Source organism: Sinocyclocheilus anshuiensis, unplaced genomic scaffold, assembly GCF_001515605.1.
Source record: "Sinocyclocheilus anshuiensis isolate Anshui unplaced genomic scaffold, SAMN03320099.WGS_v1.1 scaffold335, whole genome shotgun sequence".
NCBI classification, from domain to species: Eukaryota; Metazoa; Chordata; class Actinopteri; order Cypriniformes; family Cyprinidae; genus Sinocyclocheilus; species Sinocyclocheilus anshuiensis.
Genome location: NW_015548239.1, coordinates 1466078 through 1484510, shown reverse-complemented (window position 1 = coordinate 1484510; position 18433 = coordinate 1466078). Strand labels below are relative to the sequence as shown.

Below are 18433 nucleotides of genomic sequence, written 5' to 3'. Positions count from 1 at the left end.
ACACCACAAAATAAAGGAGCACGATAAGAGGAGGCATCTCCAAGCACTACGGAAAAAGACCTATTCGACAAATAAGAAATAAACCAATCCCGAGCTACATCTCTGATACCAACATAAGGTTTTATTCCCTGTGTTGTTCATGATTGTTTTCTGATTCGTTATTAGGTGGACATGACCAAGGTCAACCTGGAAGTCGTGAAGCCCTGGATAACCCAGCGTGTGACAGAGATCCTTGGCTTTGAGGATGATGTCGTCATCGAATTTGTCTTCAACCAGCTGGACGAAAAGGTAGACGCCCGCTTTGCTCTTTTCCGTTGTCTTTTCACACATGCTGCAGTTCTATATTTGATGTGTTTTGTTCTTTGGGAGGATGAGAGAAGGTTTGCAGATCAGTGCTGACAGTTATTTGAAACATTTGCCATGTGTAGATGTAACAGCAGAAAACATCTAACATCACAGTCTTTAAGTGTCTGTCTGGTTTTAAAAAGACAGAAAAGCGGGTAAAAATGATATTCTCTCTCTGAAGATATGATTTGTGACACCGTTCCTTCTGAACAGCAATGTTCTAATGTTGATGTGATTTATGATTTAAAAGGCCTGAACCAATATGGATCTTATTCCTTGCATCTGAAGTATAGCACCAACTCCTAATTAGATCTCACCTGAGCCCAAAGTCTCTCTGAATCCAACTCTCCCTTGATGATGAGCTTTATTTTTTGAGGTGAGTTATAAGCAGGGCTTGACATTGTGCCAGTGGTAGTCATTTCAGCTTTATCATTCGTGCCTTTCTGTTTCAGAGTCAAAGTTTAGCAGTACATCTTAAACACAAAGGCCTGATTACCATTTTTTTTTATTACCAAACTGACATACAACCATTAAAGATTAAAAAGAAGAACAGAACATTGCATGTGAGATGATAGCGCAGCACGACTTTGGTTAAATAATTTTTATTTAAATGGAATTTATTAGTCAATACGTGGTGTTATTCTTAGTCTCAGTGACTAGCTCTACTATCAGTTATTAAACAATACATTGGTTTCTTGTATGATTGTGCATTTGCGCAATATAAAACAAAAAAAGAACGAGAGACACGTGCCATTTTTGCGTTTAGCTAAGCTCTGTTTATTAGTCACTGTTTTAGTCTCTAAAGATTTGATTTTCAGGAAACTTTCACTGGGATTCCAGAGAGGTATTTGCTCCTATTAATGATACATAAAGGTTTTTCCTTATTCTCAGAAATAAAGAGGTGCTTTCAGTTTTTTTTAAAGTCATAGCCATACAATATCTTAAAGCAATGCTTCAGGATCAGTACAGGATATGTTTGATCAACAGCATTTGTGGAGTAATATCAGGTTCCTCAAAGAATAATTAAGTCATCCTTTACTTTGCTTTTAGGGCAAATCTTCTCAAAAAGGATCGGGGCCTCAGCAAACTGCCACGGGGGACACTGGATGATTTAATTATTTAATTATATTAAAAATAAAAATCGCTCCGTAAACTGAAATCTGTCCTCCAATAATTTTTTTAAGAAAAACATTTTGAATTTGACATCTTATAGAATCACAAAATGAATCATCTTTAATTAATTGAATATATAAACGCTCAAACGTTTGACAAGAAGCAGCATTGTCATAGTTACAGCAGAAATACCAGTGGAAATATCTCAACCAATATGGGTAGGCCTTTAGACAGTGAGTCAAGTGTTGAGAACCACTGTTCTAGGGTTTACAGATATATATGTATATAAAAATGGTTGAAATTGCTATAGAAATACATTTGAATAGAAGTAAAAATGTTCCTCTTCTGTTTAATTTGTTTCTTTAATACTGGGTAGAAATAAAATACTCCTAAAACAAGTAAATTTTTAACTTTTATTATTAGATAAATTATATATTTGTAGTAATTTGCTTGGTTTCAGTACAGTGATGGTATAGAGAATAAAAAATGCTTTTGTAAACATGTTCTCTTTTATAAACACACTTTTTTTCAAACAGTCTAATTGGGTCAATATGAATGAAAATATAATGCTGAAGGGTGCAAACGAATCATAATTTTGGGTCCTTGGTGTAAAAAAAAAAATTCAATTATTCTTCAGATGCTGTCATTGGAGCTTAACCTGTATTGAACCAGAAACATTCGTTTAAATCATTTTAGGACACCGGTGCTCAGTCCTGCTCTTGGAGATCTACTTCATTGCAAAATTCAGGTCCAACCCTATTCTTATGACTAAACTCTGGTGTGAAGTACGTCTTCAGGAGCGTGACTCAGCACCTGTTTTAGCACATGGATCTCATAGGATTATTTTCCTCTTCATTTGTTGTAAATAAAGAGTTTTCCATGCCTTGTGTACTCATTATTGCTTGTTCGTCTCTTGCAATTTAGATAAATGATATAGCATTAAACTCAAGGTGATTGAGTGTGATGCAGTAGTGAGGCGGAGGCCAGCCAATGGAGCGCCTTTCTCCGCCCCCCCAGCCCACAGAGCCTGCGCCACTCACACTGAAGACAACAGGACTGTTCTTGCTTTGTGGGGTTTTGATGCACTCTGTTTGTGGACTGTAATGTTTCTATCTCTCAGGAGTTTGATATTGCACAGGAAGAGACAGCCCTAGTGGTTGGGGAGGGTCTTATTGCTCCTTGACGAGGGGATGTGAACTGGGAGGGTACATCTCAGTTTAGATGATAACATGTAAACATGTAATGCATGCTCAAAGGCAGTTTATTCATTTTAGAAGTGTTTTTTGTTGCCTTTATACAATTGGTTTATTAGTAAAAATTACATTCAGCTGTGGCTGTTGGTTTTAGAGACATTTTTGAGGCCCACTGGTACTGGGCTCTTGAGGAAAAGCAGCTGTTTACTTATGTTCAGGAAGGGAAGGTGTAGGTAGACTTTCAGAGCTCAGCACTCTGGTTCTGTGTTGGTATTAACTGCTTGGTTTCCTCCCCTCTTTCTTCCTCTCTGCTGTTTTTGTTGCAGAATCCAGATGGAAAGATGACACTTTTTTTCAAACAGTCTAATTGGGTCAATATGAATGAAAATATAATGCTGAAGGGTGCAAACGAATCATAATTTTGGGTCCTTGGTGTAAAAAAAAAAATTCAATTATTCTTCAGATGCTGTCATTGGAGCTTAACCTGTATTGAACCAGAAACATTCGTTTAAATCATTTTAGGACACCGGTGCTCAGTCCTGCTCTTGGAGATCTACTTCATTGCAAAATTCAGGTCCAACCCTATTCTTATGACTAAACTCTGGTGTGAAGTACATCTTCAGGAGCGTGACTCAGCACCCGTTTTAGCACATGGATCTCATAGGATTATTTTCCTCTTCATTTGTTGTAAATAAAGAGTTTTCCATGCCTTGTGTACTCATTATTGCTTGTTCGTCTCTTGCAATTTAGATAAATGATATAGCATTAAACTCAAGGTGATTGAGTGTGATGCAGTAGTGAGGCGGAGGCCAGCCAATGGAGCGCCTTTCTCCGCCCCCCCAGCCCACAGAGCCTGCGCCACTCACACTGAAGACAACAGGACTGTTCTTGCTTTGTGGGGTTTTGATGCACTCTGTTTGTGGACTGTAATGTTTCTATCTCTCAGGAGTTTGATATTGCACAGGAAGAGACAGCCCTAGTGGTTGGGGAGGGTCTTATTGCTCCTTGACGAGGGGATGTGAACTGGGAGGGTACATCTCAGTTTAGATGATAACATGTAAACATGTAATGCATGCTCAAAGGCAGTTTATTCATTTTAGAAGTGCTTTTGTTCCTTTTATACAATTGGTTTATTAGTAAAAATAACATTCAGGTGTGGCTGTTGGTTTTAGAGACATTTTTGAGGCCCACTGGTACTGGGCTCTTGAGGAAAAGCAGCTGTTTACTTATGTTCAGGAAGGGAAGGTGTAGGTAGACTTTCAGAGCTCAGCACTCTGGTTCTGTGTTGGTATTAACTGCTTGGTTTCCTCCCCTCTTTCTTCCTCTCTGCTGTTTTTGTTGCAGAATCCAGATGGAAAGATGATGCAGATTAATTTGACCGGGTTTCTGAATGGGAAGAACGCTCGAGAGTTCATGAAGGACCTCTGGCCGCTGTTGCTGAGTGCCCAGGAGAACATCGCCGGTATTCCATCTGCCTTCCTGGAGCAGAAGAAAGAGGAGATCAAACAGAGACAGGTGATGGAGAGCAAAGAATTTGCATACTGATTGTGATTTAGTTTTATTGGTTGGAGTTTGATTGGGTTTATGTGGTTGTGTGTTGTATGATTGTATGTGTACAACATGTTTGTAAACTACAAGTTGAGTGTTTAACAGTTTTTCTTCTCTTTGATGTTCAGATCGAACAGGAGAAACTTGCCTCTCTGAAAAAAATAGATGAAGATAAAAGAGAGAAGGAGAGCAAAGAAAGAGCTCAGTCAAAAAGCCCTAAAAGGTTGGTTTTGGGTTTCTTTTTGCTGTCAGTCAGCATGAAACTGAGTGAAATGGCTTCTTGAACATTCAAAAAAGTAGGTTGAGACTACCTAGATGGTTTTGTCCATCTGGAATTGACAACAATCCACTCATTTGCTAATTGCTGCAACCTGTTCTAAGTTTTTATTAAAGATTATGAGAACACATGAATTAAAAAAAAAATGCACACAGATAAGTCATCTATAAGAAACTGCAATATTCCATTAAAAATATTACATTTGAAAATAAGTTATAAACTTGTCAATTTTAATTTTCTTGGTGACTTTAACAAATGGATTTAGCACATTTGACAGTGTAAATAAAGGATGTTGTAAATTGGCCTTGTGCTTAACTGCTTTTTTTTTCCGGTTCACTTTTGTTCCCAGGAGGAAGTCCCGCTCTCCTGTGAAGCGTGACCGTAAGTCCAGTCCCTCTCGATCTCCTCGCCGAAAACCGAGCCCGGCTGCCTTGCCATCTTCCAGTCCGCCCAATCATAAAGAAGAACCAAAGCAAGAACCGGACCAATCAGAGAGCTCCAAACCGGAGCCGCTCGTTCAGGAGGCTTCCTCTACTAGGTAACTGTGGAAACCTGACATTGCATTATGGCATCCTAATATATTAGTCCTTCAAGCTGCCTTTGACAATAAAAGGACTTTGCATATAAATCGGAAATGTTAATTTTTGTAAGTTCCATGTTGGGCCTCAATGAGTGACTTTATTTTACTGAAAATAGTAAAATAAAAAATTGCCTTTCCGCAGGATGGATTTTTAGACTGACATTTTTTCCCCCATTCTACCTGTTAGTGATCTTGTGGTTGACATGAAGCCAGACTCGGTGTCTGAGACTGTGAAAGAGTCATCTCCAGATAAAACATCCAAATCGGAAGACAGGCCCAAACCCAGAGACAGGGACAGAGAGAAGGATGGACGTAGAGATCGCCCACGCCACCGCTCTCGTTCACCTCGTTCTCGTAGACGACCTCGATCCCGCTCTAGGTTAGTCTTGTCTTTGATGGTGAAGCCATGTGATTTCTTATCCTAGATCCTTTTGTTTATCTGCTAATGTGATTGAACTAGGAGTTAAGCTAATGTCTCTGCCTCTAGGTCGTTCTCTCCTCGTCGCAGAATTAGTCCCAGGAGGCGAATCTCTCCAAGACGTAGGAGCCCTCCTAGACGGCAACCACCCTCTAGGCATAGACGTAGCCGTTCACCTGTCCGCAGGTCAGTATTTTTTTATTTTTTTATAAAAATAGTACTTTTATTCAGCTAGGATGCATTAAATTGATATTTAAGACTTATAATGTTACAAAAGTTAATATTGCAAATAAATGCTGTTCTTTGAAACTTTCTATTAATCAAAGAATGCTGAAAAATGCATCACTGTTTCCACAAAAATATTAAGCAGCACAGCTTGATTCTAATAAATGTTTCTTGAGCACCAAATCAGCATATTAGAATGATTTCTGAAAGATCGTGTGACAATAAAGACTGGAGTAATGGGTGCTGAAAATTCATTTTTTCCATCACAGGAATAAATAACATTTCAAAATATATAAATGAAAACTAATTTTTAATTGTATTTCATAATATCACTGTTTTTACTGTATTTTTGATCAAATAAATCCACGATGGGTGAGCATAAGCCTTCCAAAAACATTGAAACCTTTAAACGGTGGTGTAAAGCCACAATGATGTGACATTGAGTTTTCTAAATGTTCTCATGTCTTTTACTCAACTTTATACACATGCAGTCTGTCTTCACATGAACTGCTAGAAGTTAGGTCAACTGTTGTGTTTACCTAAACTTGTTTGTCTAACAGGCGGCGCTCTCGCTCCCGGTCCTCCTCCGGTAGTTCATCCTCTCATTCACCCCATAAGAGAGCAGGGAAACGTGGATCAGCTACCCCGCCCAGAAAACTTCCACGTCGCTCTGACCCCTCCAGCCCTTCCAGAAGACGATGTCGTAGTCCTTCAGGACCAGGCAACAGCCCTTCAGGTTGCATTTTTAAAATAAGTTTTGTTATATGCATTTTGAAATTATTTAAAGATGATTTAAAAATAAATTTACTTCAGATTATAGTTGTTTTTTTATGGAAGTCAAAAATGGTTCTTTATCAGTGCCGTGTTGCTTGTTGGATATTAAGCAGTGAAATGATTCTGATTGTAGCGCATCTAAAAATTTCAGCTGTGAAGCACAGGCCTGGTGGAAGAAACGACTCTCGCTCTCCTTCTCCTAAACCCAGACGGTCTGATGCATCCGAGTCCGGTGAGATTTGGCTCTTTAACATGCGTTTGTGTACATGTCAGAAAGGTTTACATATGCAAGACTTGTAGACAGAACCCTGTCTGGCTGGCATTTTGATATACTTTAATAGTTGTTGCACAAGAAGAGTGTTGAAATAACATGATGAACTGATGTTATGGATTCTGCAGCTCATGAGTCTCTTCTATTCATTAAAACAATGAGGGGAGGGTGCATGTTATGTGTGTGTGTGTGTGTGTGGCTGTATGTTTTTGCACATCATGGGTGTGTGATGGTGGGCACATGGCTGTTTCTTGGGCACTGAAGGACTCCACTGCTTTGCATTTCAGAGGAGGAGAAGGTGGGCAAAGGGTCAACAGCAGATTCTGTCCAGCAGCGACGTCAGTATCGCAGACAGAATCAGCAGTCCTCTTCAGGTTACCACCATTTTTTTTATGCTCCATCACACACACGTTTGTCCTCACTTCCCTTCTCTCTCTCTCTTCCTCTCACACCTGTGCTTGCAATAATGAATCATTTTGGTTGTGGAAAATTTATTCTAGTAGATGTTTGATTTAGAACTGATAACCATGTTTTTTTGTTTTGTTTTTGTTTGCTTACAGACTCTGGTTCATCCTCTTCCTCTGAAGATGAAGGTTCAAGGAGACAGAATAGGGGGGCAGGTGCCAGGAATGGAGAAATCAGAAGGCGGCGGAGCCATTCACCTGCATCACCACGGAGACGGCACAGAGATGCATCCCCAAGGTGAAAATCAATAATATTTGCATGTACTTTACATTTGCATTTGAATTGGGTTACCCTCCTAAGGTCACTACACTATGCGTTGTTCACTTTAGGATTAAAATGGGGGAAAAATGTATTTTTCAGACGAATTGCTCAAAATGTATTCGCTATTGATTTCTATAGTCCCTTATTTAATGCCAGTGTTTTTCAATTAAATTGACACAATCTTATAGAGATTGTAGAAGTAATCCATGATTTGCTTGAAACACAGGAACAAACGTTATTGTTTTTTTTTACGGAAGCTCAATCGTGCTTTAGATTATATGTGAAAACAAACCTCATTGCTTTGCTTAGGTTTCATTAAAAATAATTTTTTGAGAGATTTTTCATTTTTGGCTGAATTACAAGACTCTTGAACTTTAAACTGAGGCTATTAGGGCCCTATGAAATCAGTTTTATTTTTCCCAAATTCCGTTTTATTGTTTTTCAATTTAAATTTTCCAGGATTCCGTTATTTACTGTTAAAATTTTTTCTGGACTCCATTTTAATGGTTAAATTAAATTTTGTAATCAAAAAGCATGTCTAATTAATTGAAATCATGACACTTACACAATTTAACAGCAATTTATTAAAAGTTGAACAAAACATTTTTTATGATGGGCCATAACAAATCATTTTTTAGGAAACTATTTCTTTATTTATTTTTTATTTTATTTTTTAAACATTTGTAGGATCCTACGAAATTGTAATTGTTTTATGAAGGCATTAAAACATGGAAGAAAAATTGTGATTTATTCTTTAAAAATTAAGGTTTAATAATTATCGAGATGTACATTCTAATGTACAACAGAAATATTTCTGTCACAATTTCTTCAAGTTAAAGAGAACTTCTATTTTGACGGGTTGCTGTAAAGACCTTTCAGTTTCTGTGTATATGATATGACGATGGTTATTCTCAAATGTAAAGGTAAAATGCTCACGAAGAGACTCAGAGCAGTTCTGGAGATGAAGTTCACGTGTTCATATCCTAACATAATGAGGCGACAGAGGCTGGAAACACCGTGAGCGTCACACGCAATTCAGTATGTGTGTAGTAAATGAAACCGTGCATCTTTATTCTTTAAAAATTAAGGTTTAATAATTATCGAGATGTACATTCTAATGTACAACAGAAATATTTCTGTCACAATTTCTTCAAGTTAAAGAGAACTTCTATTTTGACGGGTTGCTGTAAAGACCTTTCAGTTTCTGTGTATATGATATGACGATGGTTATTCTCAAATGTAAAGGTAAAATGCTCACGAAGAGACTCAGAGCAGTTCTGGAGATGAAGTTCACGTGTTCATATCCTAACATAATGAGGCGACAGAGGCTGGAAACCATGTAGTAAATGAAACCGTGCATCTGCGCCTTTCATTCACACAGAGACATGTAGAACATACAGGGTTCAAATTTAAGTAGTCTTTTCGCGGTTTAATATTCACAGACACTAGTCCATATCATCATTTGATATAAGTGTATTAACATACTTTTGATTTATTAATTTAAAATGGGGAAAATTCTGTGACATTCTGCGTTATACAGTAAATTCCATTTAAATGGCTGGATTCTGCGATTCTGTCCGTGTTTTCCGCATCGCGGAAATCATAGGGCCCTTGGCTATAACTGAACTTAAATAAATTTAATCAAATTTTACCCTGTGAATCAGAATCGATACCCAGCCCTGTTGTTCACTCTCAACTGAAAGATTCTTTATTACCGTGGAACATTGAGTTTAGACTCCCTCTCTCTCTTCTTTCAGAAAGAGACGTTCTCCATCACCTGCTGGCCGCAGACATCGTTCACCTTCTCCTGTTCGCCGCCGAAGGACACCCTCTCCTCCCCCAAGACGCAGGTATAGTTATAGAGTTTTTTTGGAAAGTTTTTTTTTTTGTGGTTTTGGGTTGTGAAGACTCTGACTTGAATCATTCTTAATCCCTTTCTCCTGTCCTTCCTGTTTCAGATCTCCATCTCCACCTCACCGGCGCTTCACTCCCCCTATCCAGCGCCGATACAGTCCCTCCCCTCCCCCAGCTCAAAAGAGACGCTCATCAGGGTCTCCTCCCAAGCGCAGAAGATCTCCATCCCCTGTGTCCAAGCGTAGAGGGTCTCCTTCACCTGTGTCCAAACGCAGAGGATCTCCATCACCTGTGTCCAAGCGCAGAGTGTCCCTTTCACCCATTGCCAAGCGCAGAGCATCTCCCTCACCCATTGCTAAGCGTAGAGGGTCTCCTTCACCTGTGCCCAAACCCAGAGCATCTCCCTCACCCGTTGCTAAGCGCAGAGGATCTCCCTCACCCGTGGCCAAGCGTAGAGGGTCGCCCTCTCCTGTGGCCAAACGTCGCTCCTCTCGATCCCCGAAACGAAGTCGTGGCAGTAGTCCAGGAAAAAGACGTACTCCACCCTCCTCTGCTTCACCCGCACCCCGCCACCGTAGAAGCTCTCCAAATCCTCCTGCAGTCCAATGGAGCAGAGATATTCGCTCTTCTCCCTCTGCCCATAGCACTCAAGTGTCTTCCAGTCCTCCAGCTCGATATGGCCCCTCTGGTTCATCCCCACAGAGACAAAGACGTCAGACGTCCCCGTCTCATAGCACCAGACCCATTCGCAGGGTTTCTCGCACACCAGAGCCACGCAAATCTCAGAGGTATGTTTTCTGATAGCGCCCCCTCTATTTGTGTAACACACGTGATGATCTCTGAATGACTATCTATTCCTGTCGATTTGTAGAGGTTCTCAGAGCCCCCAACCAGTAAGGAGGCAGGTTTCATGTTCACCATCTGCTTCTCCTCCACCTGCTCCGACGGCTCACAAGCGGCCTGCTTCAGTCTCACCTTCTCGCTCTGCTAGCCGTTCTCCACCTCCACCTGCCAAAAAGAACAGCAGTGTCTCCCCGAGCCCATCACCTAACAAGGTACAACACACCTGCCCAAGCCTCAGTCTCACTTGCTCTGGACTGCTCGAGTCCAGAGAGCTTCTAAAACTAGATTTGTTTTTGGTTCAGCTGTTCATTTTTTATAAATGGATCCTATTGAAACAGCTTCATTTAGGAAATCTACTGCCAAAAGTATTAAAAACAGTATTAAAATCATATTTATGATGTTTCTACTTTTTATAGAATGATTTTGCTTGAAGTCAAAATGTTTTCTGTTTGTTGGTTCTGTAGAACTCAGATGCAGAAGGTAGTAAGAAGAAGAAAAAGAAGAAAGAAAAGAAACACAAGAAAGAGAAGAAACACAAGAAGCATAAGAAACAGAAAAAGGAGAAGAGTGGAGAAGAAAAGAGTGGAGGGGCAGCAGGAGGACACGGACAGGAAGCAGAGCCAGACTCTGACCAGAAAAAGGTGAAGTTACACTTTTAAAGCTGTATGAACAGTCAATATAAAATGGTTATCTATCTATCTATTAGGGCTGTGCGATATTGAAGAAAAATGCGATACCTTGTTTAAAAAATGCGATATTCGATATGCGATACGATATTGCTTAAAGTGTGTAAAATCAATTTCAATTATATTTTAAAATATTTAAAAAATGAAAATTATATAACCAATTTGTTTCACATTCTTTCTTGGAAAAGAAAGAATCACTACAACTTCTGAAAGTGACCAGCAGTGTTTTAGCATTACATAAAAACTAATGTCACAAATGAGTAAATGTCATTTTAACATCAATGTGAACATACAAACAAAAAAAATTCATGACACTAATTTTATATCATTGTAACTTTGCTTTCCATACACTTTAAGTACTTCTTCATATACCACAGCAAAAACTATAGTCTGAGAAAGTTCAAACATGATTAAAGGCAAGTGAACAGTCAGTAAAAAAAAAAAGAAATACACAATTTACAAGCATAGATAATATAAACAGTAGTATTCAGGTACAGAAATTTAATAATTAAGTGTAAAATAACACTGCATAGTGTTCACTGTATGAATTAAATTTAGATTAATCTTTGTTATAGCTGTTTTGTTGTTTGATTAACATTAGTGACATTCAGCAGCACGTATTTATAGGCTGCTGTCCCTTTAAAACCAACTGCATGGATCCAGTATAATGATAAACATCCGATTTCTTTCTCAGCTGTTTACATTAATTTAAAACATAACCGACTGCGTTTACGAGAATGATCGTCGAGACAGGTACTATTGACATAATTCTGTGTGTATGTGTCTGTTCAAACATGAGGAGATGCGAAAGACGAATCAACTCTGTCTGAAATGCGTCTCTCTGTGCGCGCGCTTTGCGTGTGTGCGGCAGAACGGAAGAGATGCTGTGCGAGATTTGCCTTGTGCACGCGCTTCAGGTGTGAGTCAGACAGCAAGACGAGACGGCAAAGAGTTTCTGCAACTTATTGCACTTAACTCTTTTTAATGTCAAGCAATTCTCTGCTATATGCGTCGAACTAAAACTTTGACCTTTTGCAACGTTTTGATTTAAGTAGCCTATTATTAAGATGATTCAAATATCGCACGCCCTTGCGATATGCATATTGCGATATTTACTTTTGCGATATTTCGATAATTTCGATATATCGTGCAGCCCTACTATCTATCTATTTTTTAATCTATTTGTTTTTGAAAAGTGTCTTATGCTCACCAAGGATATTTACTTGATCAAATATACAGTAGTAACAGTAATTTTGTGAAATTATATTAAAAGATAAATTGTAATCTATTTAAAAATGTATTTTATTCATATGACGGCATTTTTCAGTGGCCGTTACTTCTGTCTTCAGTGTCACATGATTCAGAAATCATTCTAATATTCTTGTTTGGTGCTTAAGAAACATTTTTAATCAATGTTGAAATCAGGTGTGTTGCTTAATTTTTAAGGAAACAGTGATACTTTTTCACAATTCTTTGCAGAAGGTTAGAAAGAACAGCATTTATTTGAAAGAGTTGTAAAATGTTACAGAAATCTTTTGTTTAGAAATGTATTTACTGTCACTTTTGATCAATTTTAATGCATTCCTGCTGAATAAAACTATCAAATTCTTTTACTTTGCTTACCCTAAAGTTTTGAACGGTAGTCTATATAGACTGGAGACATTTGACTGCAACTTTAACAAGAAGAACTTCTCTAGAGATAAAAGATCTTGTCTATATTGTGAAATAATATGCTTGAGTCAGACATAATTAATGCTACCTTTCCTGAAGGAATCAGAGAGTGAAGTAGAAGACAGTTTGGATGATCTGGAGAAGCAACTACGTGAGAAAGCTCTTCGCTCAATGAGGAAGGCCCAGATGTCTCCATCATCTCAGTCCTGAGGAAATATCCACCACATCCCACATTTCCCTCTTTCTCTTCCACTCTCTGCATTTTAAATGTTTGATGTTGGTTCAGCCTTAGCATGTACAAATTGTTAAAATTCACCCTAGACTTTTGTTTGTTTGGACTTTTTTTGGGGGGCATGTTTATTGCTGAGGAGTTTTATGATGTGGAAATGATTGAGCAGCTGAAGTTTCTTCATCAGATTCTGCCCTCTTTTCCACCCTTAAATACGGTCAACAACTGTTTATCCAAAAACAAACCTTTTTTTAGTCCCCAACCCCCCTCATAATTCCTGTGTTGCTTTTACGGTCGTGATGAAATAAATGAAAAGCTTATTTGCAGTTCTGAGTTAATAATGAACAAGTTAGCCCATGGATTCTCTCTTCACTTCAGCAGGACTTTTTACGAGAGTTTTGTTTGCATGGACAGCAGACCCTAGTGTGTTTGTCCTCTTGTGTGCATGATCCATAAACCAAAACACCCAGAGAGCTGATCCAGTAAGCTGTTCTCTCTGTTCACCTGAGCATCGTGGCAGTGCTCAAGCTCTAATGTGCACATGAGAACAAATCAGTAAAGTCTGTTTTCATCCTTTTTTTTTGCTTTATATTTTTTGTAACCTAAGTTGTTTGAAATTGTTGAACCCTGCAGTAATTTCTGGCTTTGAACAGTCACATTAAAATGGAAAAAAAATAATTGTCTCAAATCCTTTCCTTTAAATTGCATCAGTTTACATCTGCAGTTTGATGTTTCCCTTTAAAGTAAACAAAAGTGACAATCACAAACCCAGCCAGTATAGTTGGATGCAGACAGCTTTACATGCATCACATTTGGGATGCAGGCTGTTTTACATAGGTCTACTCGTCCATTGTGGTCTAGAAGGTTCTGTGGAAAGCATGTGGTGTCCCAGGTCTGCTGATGACATGATAATCAACTGCTGTACATGTGTTATCTTGTGTCATCGCCTTGGCAACACTTCCTGACAAATCTTGTGTAGTCACCGATGAAAGCTCAGTGAGTTCTTATTGTGTAGTGCGGTTAACCAGGACTGATCTGCAAAAACAGCCCAAGGCAACACTGTTTATGCCCTGGTTGTTATTTTATAGTGCCACCTGCTTCCTAACTGGCCACAGGCAGCTGTGGGAATACCATAGGTGTTTAAGAGATAAACATGAGGTCTGCCTTAATCACTGTCCCTAGAGGTCAGACTAAGCTAGGAGAGCTTTGTTTCTGGATCAGCTGCGTTTCTCTGCAGTGTGCTGGAAGATCATTGTTAGTAACAAAGGCCTTAACAGTAATACTTGCTCTTTTTAATTTTGGGTTTCTACAAGGAACTGAGAAGCCAAATGAGTGCACAAATGTGACTAACCAAATCAAACTCACAATGTATGTTTGATTAGTATAATATATATATATATATATATATTTTTTTTTTTCAGTTTAGAGAACAATTATTTAACATTTGCATCGTGCTATTTTACCCACCATCTACTGGTATAATGGTAACTTACAGAAAAGGAAACTGAATGGACCAGTGAACACAAGATTCGATTCACTGGGATAAATCAAAACATTTCAAATAATATCCAAGAGAACCAGTTTTCCGCCAAAATATTCTATACTATTCTATAATTTTAACAATTATTAGGTTAAATATGTTTATGAATAAATATCTCTTTAGGGGTAAATATATTTATGGGTAAACTCGCTTACTGAAACTGACTTCTTTTTGCTGTTACATGCTTTTTTTAGTAGCCGTATAACATGACTCGTACTGTCCTTATAATGCAAGTCAAATAACTTTTCTCTACAAATTAGCAGTAGTATTTCAAGAAGCTCTACTGATTCTGCGCGCGCAGGACGTGTTCGGCCCACTCGCGCCCGTTCCTTTCCAAGAATAGGTCTCTCTCTGCAGGAAAGTAATGGGCGTTACCAGATCGAGGCGTTTTTAGACCATGTTTCCTGATTGGCCGACGTCATAGTGACGATCGGTGTAGGGGTGGGGTTAGGTAAAGAAAATCACTTTGATTGCATGATTGAGAAACACCCTTTCTCTACAAATTAGCAGTAGTATTTCAAGAAGCTCTACTGATTCTGCGCGCGCAGGACGTGTTCGGCCCACTCGCGCCCGTTCCTTTCCAAGAATAGGTCTCTCTCTGCAGGAAAGTAATGGGCGTTACCAGATCGGGGCGTTTTTAGACCATGTTTCCTGATTGGCCGACGTCATAGTGACGATCGGTGTAGGGGTGGGGTTAGGTAAAGGAAATCACTTTGATTGCATGATTGAGAAACACCCTGCAGTTTGAAAACACCCACAAATTCAGAAACGCCCACTTTTGCTCTGCAGAGACCTCGATCTCTTCCGTTCTGCGCATGACATCACCGCCTTAAATACTCCAGTTGATTTCCCCCCTTTCGTCGCCATCCTGAGAGCGCAGTAGAGGAGGAGAAATAGCGGACTCTATCGGAGTTTTTTTCAGTGATGTGTTTCTAGGCAGCGGGACCTCGTGGAAAGAAAACGTTAATTTTTTTATTTTAACGGACTCTGCATTTCGGTTGTGCTTGGAAAAGCCGCAGAGTGATAGTTGTGCTCGAGAAAGAGGGAGGCGTGAAAGGAAAACTTTTTGTGCCAAGGTGAAGAAATCGAGTTTTGTTGTTGCGAACGCGTCCGTATAAAGGCAAAAGTTCGGGATGTCTCTCTCGGTACCTCAGAACGGTGTAAAAGGGGATAACGAACCCGTCATCGAGCTTTTTGTGAAGGTAAGAGCCTGACTAAAAACTCATTTAACGTTAAGTAAAGATAAAAGAGATGGCGCTCCCAAAATAACGTTCGTTTGTGAACACACACGATATTTTTGACTGAACGATACACTCTTGTCACCTTTTGCTTTCAATATATGTTAAAAAAATGCGATGGAAGTGCATGGTGACCGAGACCTAAACGTTGACACTGCACCTCCCAAACTACAGGCTTCTGTTGTAATTTGAGTCATAATTCTGGTTTCACTTGATACATGAGCTATTCACAGTCAAAGCGACCACCTCAACCCGTAATATGTCTAAAACAATGTCATAAATTGGATTCAGCCATTGTGTTTTACAGTGAGTGAATGATGACACCGTGTCCACGTGAATGTCAGATGGGCGTTTTCTCAATATCACCTAATATCTGACTATGTGCTGCTCCTTTTATATTCGTATGATTATATGTAACAAAAATAACGGGAAAGAGTTTACTCCCTCAGCCAAATGCACAAAGCACGCGGGTTTAAGGAGAGGTTGCATGGGAAACCGACAACAATGCACATCTGCAGTTCCCAATCCCGACTGCAGGACATCCGTCCGGTCCAGGATACAGAGTTACCCACACTTACATTAAACCGAGCCAAAAAGAGCCCAAATGTGCTCTGCCAGAGTTCAGGATATGTCTGTTAAGAAAGGACGTTGTATTTAATATCCTTTGAATGGATGAACCCGTCTTTTGTTTCTTTATCTACCGCAACATTGTTTTGCCTTCATAACAGAGTTTTATATTTTAACTCCACACAGGAATCAGTCTGTGTTTATTGTAACCAGAGACGGTGTTAGGATCTATTTTTTGGTGGTTTGGCTCTTAAGACTAAACTCTTAGTCATTTCCAACATAAACTGAAGTGAAGGAATCCGGTCCTTCCCTGGATCTTTGAGTAATCAAACTGGAATTATTCGAATTCCTCTCCACTGCTCGAACCCTGCTGTCCTCTTTCTTTCTTTCCTTTGCTTTTCTCTTCTTTTCTCTCCCTCCAAAGGCCTTCTGCCCGGCAGAGCGGGAAAACACCCGAAAGACTGAAAGGAGGGTGAGAAGGGAAGTGGAGGAGGGGAGGGGAGGGAGTTACAGAAAGAGGAGGGGGCTCTTACAGTGGATGTTTAGGGACTGAGATCTGTTTGGAAGTGTGCAGCAAGCTCTCATCTCTAACCCGCATGATTACTAAACTACTAGTGCATTAAAGCTCAGAGGACTTTGGATCTCAGACTTGAAAATGCTGACCAGGCGTGTATGATTCCCGAGCCTTTAATTAAAGGATGCCCCTGCTGTATTAAATGGTCTGTAATTAATAATTCAATGAACATTACAGCAGTTTATCACGTTAGAAGGCACTTATATAGGTCAGCTCTTTTTGGAAGTTGTGAAGTGAGCCTATAAAACATTAGATGAGCCTCAGATTTTAAATATGGGCTTTGGTTTCTAACAGATTGATTGTTAAAGACCCCAGGAAATCTGAGGAGTGCAGTTTTCTTTACTATATTGCATTTATTTTACTGTATTCTTTTACTGTACTGTATATTTGAATTATATTGACATTTTGAAATACATATATGATTTTTTTTAAATGTTGCATATATATATATATGTGTATGTGTGTGTGTGTGTGTTTCTGAGTGTATATATGTGTATATATAGAAACATATTTTATTATTAAATATATCAAATAATGTTTTAAAAGTTGTAATAAATATTTGTTTTTATAACACCATAAATATAATATATAAGGATATGATCACTTTAGAGAGCATTTGAGTGAATTTTGTCAATGTTTATAAGTACACTAACACTTAGATGGCTTCCAGCTAATACACAAAATGCACAAAACTCAAATTTTTATTTCATGGGGTCTTTACAATAAAGTGTCCATCCTATTGTCTTCCTCTTGCCCTTTTTTAAGAATGTATTGCTGTAATGTGTCATACTGTATGAAGTGCTTGATACATGATATAATTGATGTTTTTTTATGAATGGGTTAGTCAGGAAATTATTGTCTTTTATTGCTGGTGTCGTGATTTTAGATTCGACTTGACCACACAGCAGTGTTGCCTGATCATTACATAGTGAATCAGCATAAAAAATTAGTGCAAGAGCAGGAATAAAACAGTTCTTCTGCTGTTGTGGCTTTGATGTGGAACGGCATGAAGAGAGACCGCAGGTCACCCTCCTCCAGCACTGACAGAGTCTGCTGCTGATATCAGATGAGCTGCAGTGACACTTACACTGTGTGTTTCGTTTCTATGGCACCTGGGTAAAGGGAGTTTAATTTTATATGTTTGAAAGTGCACACACTGCAGCAGAAAGATAATGGTGACCTCTCTCCCTCCCTTTCTGTTGTTTTATGTCTCTCTCATTCGTAATTAACAGCATGTGTGTACCACCTTTTCTTCCTGCACAACATCACAGCAGGACCAGCCCCTTTGTTGCTATAGAAACCAGGCAAACCTTGCCCCTGCTGGCGGCTGATAATGCAGTCATCTCCCTTCCTCCCTCCCTCTGTACAGCCGCACCTGCTGGCCATCTTTACCACGTGGACATTTAGATTTTTACTTTGATTGCAGTAAAGCACACTGCAGCTTGTGTTGGTGTACAGTACATTTCAAAAAGAGTCGGAACACACTTCTCGTGTGGCTGAATCAGATCAGTGCTTGCTGGTTTAGAAGTCTTTGTGTTTCTCTTAGTTGGCTTTTTATCCTCTGTTCTCTAAGGCCGGGCATACACTGCAATTTCATCAAGGTACCAACTCGCACTGTACGAGCAGATTGCATGCGATGTAAAGTCAAAACTCACTATTTATGTGCTCACACTGTACGTTCCGATTGTCGAGCATGATTTATGTGCTCACACTATGCGTGTGAAATACTCGAGTTGCGCAGACGATGACACTGTATGGACG

The 18433-nt window shown here is 39.2% G+C and overlaps 2 protein-coding genes across 4 annotated transcripts in view; both read left to right on the top strand.

Moving 5' to 3' along the window:
- Window positions 1-13431, top strand: part of LOC107654869 (serine/arginine repetitive matrix 1) — a 19946-nt gene extending 6515 nt beyond the window's left edge. Inside the window, exons 3-17 of one of the 3 annotated variants that reach the window (XM_016442157.1) lie at window positions 166-288; window positions 3996-4166; window positions 4328-4422; window positions 4826-5014; window positions 5244-5435; window positions 5544-5660; window positions 6260-6435; window positions 6625-6705; window positions 7032-7118; window positions 7305-7446; window positions 9228-9320; window positions 9429-10112; window positions 10196-10379; window positions 10632-10808; window positions 12624-13431. In XM_016442157.1, the coding sequence (XP_016297643.1) occupies window positions 166-288; window positions 3996-4166; window positions 4328-4422; window positions 4826-5014; window positions 5244-5435; window positions 5544-5660; window positions 6260-6435; window positions 6625-6705; window positions 7032-7118; window positions 7305-7446; window positions 9228-9320; window positions 9429-10112; window positions 10196-10379; window positions 10632-10808; window positions 12624-12734 (2622 nt within the window). In that variant the 3' untranslated portion in view covers window positions 12735-13431. The remainder of the gene's footprint in view (window positions 1-165; window positions 289-3995; window positions 4167-4327; window positions 4423-4825; window positions 5015-5243; window positions 5436-5543; window positions 5661-6259; window positions 6436-6624; window positions 6706-7031; window positions 7119-7304; window positions 7447-9227; window positions 9321-9428; window positions 10113-10195; window positions 10380-10631; window positions 10809-12623) is intronic. The other 2 variants (XM_016442159.1, XM_016442158.1) reach the window with 2 other exon arrangements.
- Window positions 13432-15127: 1696 nt separating this feature from the next.
- Window positions 15128-18433, top strand: part of clic4 (chloride intracellular channel 4) — a 25801-nt gene continuing 22495 nt past the window's right edge. The window contains exon 1 of the mRNA XM_016442155.1: window positions 15128-15495. Coding sequence (XP_016297641.1) covers window positions 15427-15495 — 69 coding nt within the window. The 5' untranslated portion in view covers window positions 15128-15426. The remainder of the gene's footprint in view (window positions 15496-18433) is intronic.